General features: G+C 36.3%; 1 protein-coding gene across 1 annotated transcript in view; it reads left to right on the top strand.

Annotated features, from left to right (window-relative positions):
• LOC101299350 (cytosolic purine 5'-nucleotidase-like) overlaps positions 1-4,389 on the top strand; it is a 4,753-nt gene extending 364 nt beyond the window's left edge. The window contains exons 2-17 of the mRNA XM_004291828.1: positions 299-366; positions 661-986; positions 1,185-1,262; positions 1,394-1,614; positions 1,690-1,782; positions 1,876-1,959; positions 2,094-2,210; positions 2,400-2,505; positions 2,604-2,720; positions 2,874-2,931; positions 3,079-3,155; positions 3,232-3,302; positions 3,388-3,448; positions 3,545-3,604; positions 3,716-3,778; positions 3,979-4,389. Coding sequence (XP_004291876.1) covers positions 690-986; positions 1,185-1,262; positions 1,394-1,614; positions 1,690-1,782; positions 1,876-1,959; positions 2,094-2,210; positions 2,400-2,505; positions 2,604-2,720; positions 2,874-2,931; positions 3,079-3,155; positions 3,232-3,302; positions 3,388-3,448; positions 3,545-3,604; positions 3,716-3,778; positions 3,979-4,101 — 1,626 coding nt within the window. The 5' untranslated portion in view covers positions 299-366; positions 661-689 and the 3' untranslated portion in view covers positions 4,102-4,389. The remainder of the gene's footprint in view (positions 1-298; positions 367-660; positions 987-1,184; positions 1,263-1,393; positions 1,615-1,689; positions 1,783-1,875; positions 1,960-2,093; positions 2,211-2,399; positions 2,506-2,603; positions 2,721-2,873; positions 2,932-3,078; positions 3,156-3,231; positions 3,303-3,387; positions 3,449-3,544; positions 3,605-3,715; positions 3,779-3,978) is intronic.
• Positions 4,390-4,422: the final 33 nt, after the last annotated feature.

The following is a 4,422-nucleotide window of genomic DNA, read 5'->3' as shown; positions in this document are numbered from 1 at the left end:
TTTATTTTTTTTTAGTTTTTTTTTTTTTTTTTTTAATTTTTTTTTTTTTAGGTTTTAAGGTAAGTTAAGGTTACGGACCGATGTCTATGTTAAGGTTTGTTAAACGTAAAGTAAACTTTAAGTTTTTCGGGTTTTTGGTTTTGGGTAGGTACTTAGGTTAGGGTTTAAGGGGGTTAAGGGGGTTTTGGGTTTGTTTAACGTAAGGACGACACGAAGAAGTAATATATATATATATATATATATTTTNTTTTTTTTTTGGTTTTTTGTTTTGTTTATTATTGAGAAATTCGATTTATAGGTGTATCCTGGAGCGTAGCTTGGAGAATTGTTAGAGTCGGAACTTAAGCGTGATCAGCACCATTGCAGGTAACTTGTCCAGGTTTTCAGGAATCGGGGTTTTCTTCCTGTTACATTTGCTGTTGGGAGTTATGAAAATGATGAGATAAACAAGGAGGGGGGTAATGAATGAGGAGATATAACTTGTAGCATTAAGACAATACCAAGTTGCTGAAAGTGTAACGGTCGGTTTTTGTTGGTATTTCTGCATGTCTTTCATGTGTGTTTTGCGTGCAGCACCTTTTAAGCAAGTTGTTTTAATTAGTTGAAAGCCCTTCGAAATCGGTTGTTTTCTGAGCTATAAATATTTGTGGATTGTACCAGGAGGTAATCATTTGCAAGTGAGCTATTCCATGGAGAAGAGCCACGAGACTGTTGTAGGTGACAGCAACAACTCATCGGGTCTTCTGCGTATGGGTTGTTACAATGGTGGTCAAGAACCGTGTGTGTGGTCATCTCCTGGAGGAGGGTGTAAACTTGATCTAGGGAAGCAGATCTTCTGCAACCGATCGTTAAATATGAAGAATATTGTTGCAGTGGGGTTTGATATGGATTACACATTGGCACAATACAAGCCAGAAACCTTTGAATCTCTTGCATATGAAGGCACTGTCAGGAAATTGGTATTTGATTTAGGATACCCACGCGAGGTATGTTCTCTGTTGTTCTTTTCCTCTTAAGAAAACATTGATGTTGCAGTTGTGTCATATGTACAATCTTTATGGTTCCAGCAATGACTTCTGAGCTAGTATGTTCATGTTATGTTCTTTGCCAACATTGTTTACTGCTAATTTTAAATTTCAAGCTACATGTATTACATTCATTGAGAAAAATGAAAACCTATGTAGTTGCTGGACTGGACATTTGATTGGAAGTACATGGTGAGAGGCTTGGTTCTTGATAAGAAGAGAGGCAACATCTTGAAGGTCAGCCCTATCTATTTAGTTCTTATTCTTTTGGTATTTCTTTTCATTTGTTATTAATCCTAGTTAGTAGGGTTGCTGTTATTTTGTTTGCATGAATCTTTAGTGTGACAGTTGAATTGATGGTTGTACAGATGGATCGGCATAAGTATGTAAAGGTAGCCTACCATGGATTCAAGGAGTTGTCCAAGGAAGATAAAGTTGGTATCTATGGGAATACATTACTAAGGGATTCCTTTGATGAGCCTGATTATGCTCTCATTGACACCCTCTTTTCTCTAGCTGAAGCCTACTTGTTTGCCCAATTGGTTGACTTTAAAGACAACAATCCTGGAAAAGTTCCCAAGGGTGTCGAGTAAGATTATGGCTTTCTGTGAGGTTCCTAAACGTCTTCTATACCAGTATGTTATATTTTATATTTTCATTTCAGTTATGCTGTTATCTACAAAGATGTTCGAGCTGCAGTTGATTTGTGCCACCGTGATGGAACTCTAAAGCAAATGGTTGCAAAAGATCCTAGCAGGTAAGGAAAAACAAAGTTTATTAGTTTTAAATACCAAAAGTGGCCGCTTGATGGTACATTTGTCTTACTAGCGTTTCTGCTTATTGCTTCAAGGTATATAATTGAAGATACTTCCATTGTTCCTATGCTCAAAATGCTTAGAGATTCTGGCCGATCTACATTCTTGGTAACAAACAGGTATTTGTGTCTCTTCCATCTATTTTTATAATTTAACGCTGAAAATTGCATGCATATTGCTAACAATTGATGATTTTTTTATTTTTTTATTTTTTAAATTAATGAAACAATTTTTCGATTTTTACATCTTACAGTTTATGGGACTATACAAACATTGTAATGAATTACCTCTGTGAGTCACGTACATCGGATGGTAGTAGAAAATGCAATTTCGACTGGCTTCAATACTTTGACGTTGTCATCACTGGCAGGTAATATTTTCCTTATCCTTTCCACTATCCTCCATTTGTACTTCATTCTTTGTTATTCAGTGTTATGTTAGCAGTTTAGATTATTACTTATCAGATTGAAGAACTGCTAGTGTTAGTTCCAAATATCTAATTTATGCTATATCATTGTTGCTGTCACTATACTAACCATTTGAAGTGTTTTCCATGCAGTGCAAAGCCAGGGTTCTTCCATGATGGCAATCGTGCAATTCTGTTTGAAGTTGAACATGAGTCTGGGATGCTAATTAATACAGATAATGGCTCTCCTATGGCCCAGGTTGGTATACTAATGTTGTCCACTCATTTCTAGCATAACATGCTGCTCTATGTTCTGTTATCTGGTATTATCAATTTAATTTTTATTTTATGTCAAAGGTTGGAAGTTCTTCACCAGCATTCACATCGAAGGGAACAGATAAGGCTTGCAGAGTTTTCCAGGGAGGCAGTGTTGGCCATCTTCATAAACTGCTTTCAATTGAGTCAAGTGCACAGGTGAGCTGTCCGTTTCTGGATGTCAGGTGGAAAGTTGATATTATATTAATGTGATGCTCGACATTTTTACTCCTTTTAATTGTGGAGGTCAAATGTGCTTCCCATTTGAAATTTTGATGATTGCTTAGAATATTCCTTATACATTTTGATTAGGTTCTCTATGTTGGGGATCATATATATGGTGATATTTTGCGGAGCAAAAAGGTTCTTGGTACTAAATCTTCTTATCTCCTTTCCCTCTTTTTACTTTTCTTTTTTACTCTGTTTTCTACCTTAAATCTTTTATTGTGTACATATTTTCTGTTATTTTCTATGCCTTTCTTTGCATTTGATTGTACTTCCTTGTCTCTATGAACAGGGTGGAGAACAATGCTTGTTGTTCCAGAGCTTGAGAGGGAGGTTGAACTCCTGTGGGAATTAAGAGATACCCGCAAGGTCTACATTTGAAAATGCAGGTGTTAAGTTAACAAAGTTTAATTAGAATGTAACTTATATCACTATTTTCATGCAGCGACTTCGATTGTTGAGGAATGAACGTGATCTCATTGAGGACAAATTACATCATTTGAAGTGGTCTCTGAAGTAAGCTTCTATTTAGAATGCCAGATGTTTTTTCATTGTGTTTTTCTGGGACACACATTACATAGAATGAGATTGCTTTTTGCAGGTTCGAAGATATCAGTGCTGAGGAGAAGCAAAAGTTATCTGCTGAATACAAAACTCTGGAGGTTAGCTCAAGCAGAACATATTCCTGCCACATAAATATGTTATTAAACAACTTGTGTAATATATATTTACTATCTTCTCAATGGTTTCATTTATAGTCTGAAAGGGATCAAGTGAGGTTCAGTCATCAAGATGCGCAACGTAAATGCCACCAAAAGGTATCGTTATCTCTTCACCTCATGTAATGTAATTCCTCGTTGTTGGGCTCAAAGTCTACTAGTTGATTTTGGTTCGTAAATATTGATCTTCTGGTTGGCCAATAATTGCAGTTTCACGAGACTTGGGGACAACTTATGAAGACTGGTTATCAGAACTCTCGCTTTGCTCATCAGGTCAGTACTTTTGTCAAATATGTTGGCCTTAGCAAGCACAATGGATAAACTCAGTTCTGATTATACAATATGCTAAAGAATGATGTGGATGGACTTGTCATTGCTTTTCTTTTTCTCTATTTCAGTTGTCATCAATTGGATTTTGGTCTTGGTATTTGTATCTTGGAATATTAGTTCTGAGGTGTCATTTCACGATGCAGGTCGAGAGATTTGCCTGCCTTTATACTAGCCAAGTTTCGAACTTGAGCCTGTACTCTCCAGACAAATATTACAGACCCAGTGAAGATTACATGCCACATGAATTCGATATTATTCCCTTGTGAAGAAATGAGGCATCCTAAGAAAAGGGGCATAGCAGAAACCATAAAATGGAGCTTCACCTAAGCTTTTGTTTTGCTCCAATAGTGTATCTGTAAAAATGAATTGCTTAAGCGCATGCTTTCTGTAGATCAGTTCCTTGTGTGTTACATCCAATGTCAGTATTTACTGTATTATTTAGCAAGGACTGGGTTTAGGAGGTGCAGATGACCAATTCGAAATGAAAAGTGAACAGGGGCTTGCGAAAAATAGAATGAGATGAATAAAAGAAGTACCAAGCGTACTAGAGTATACCATACTATGTTTTTTTTTTTTTTTTTTTTTGT

The sequence above is a fragment of the Fragaria vesca genome, linkage group LG2 (assembly GCF_000184155.1).
Source record: "Fragaria vesca subsp. vesca linkage group LG2, FraVesHawaii_1.0, whole genome shotgun sequence".
Taxonomy (NCBI): Eukaryota; Viridiplantae; Streptophyta; class Magnoliopsida; order Rosales; family Rosaceae; genus Fragaria; species Fragaria vesca.
Note: the sequence above shows the minus strand (reverse complement) of the source record. Positions and strands in the feature narration are given on the sequence as shown.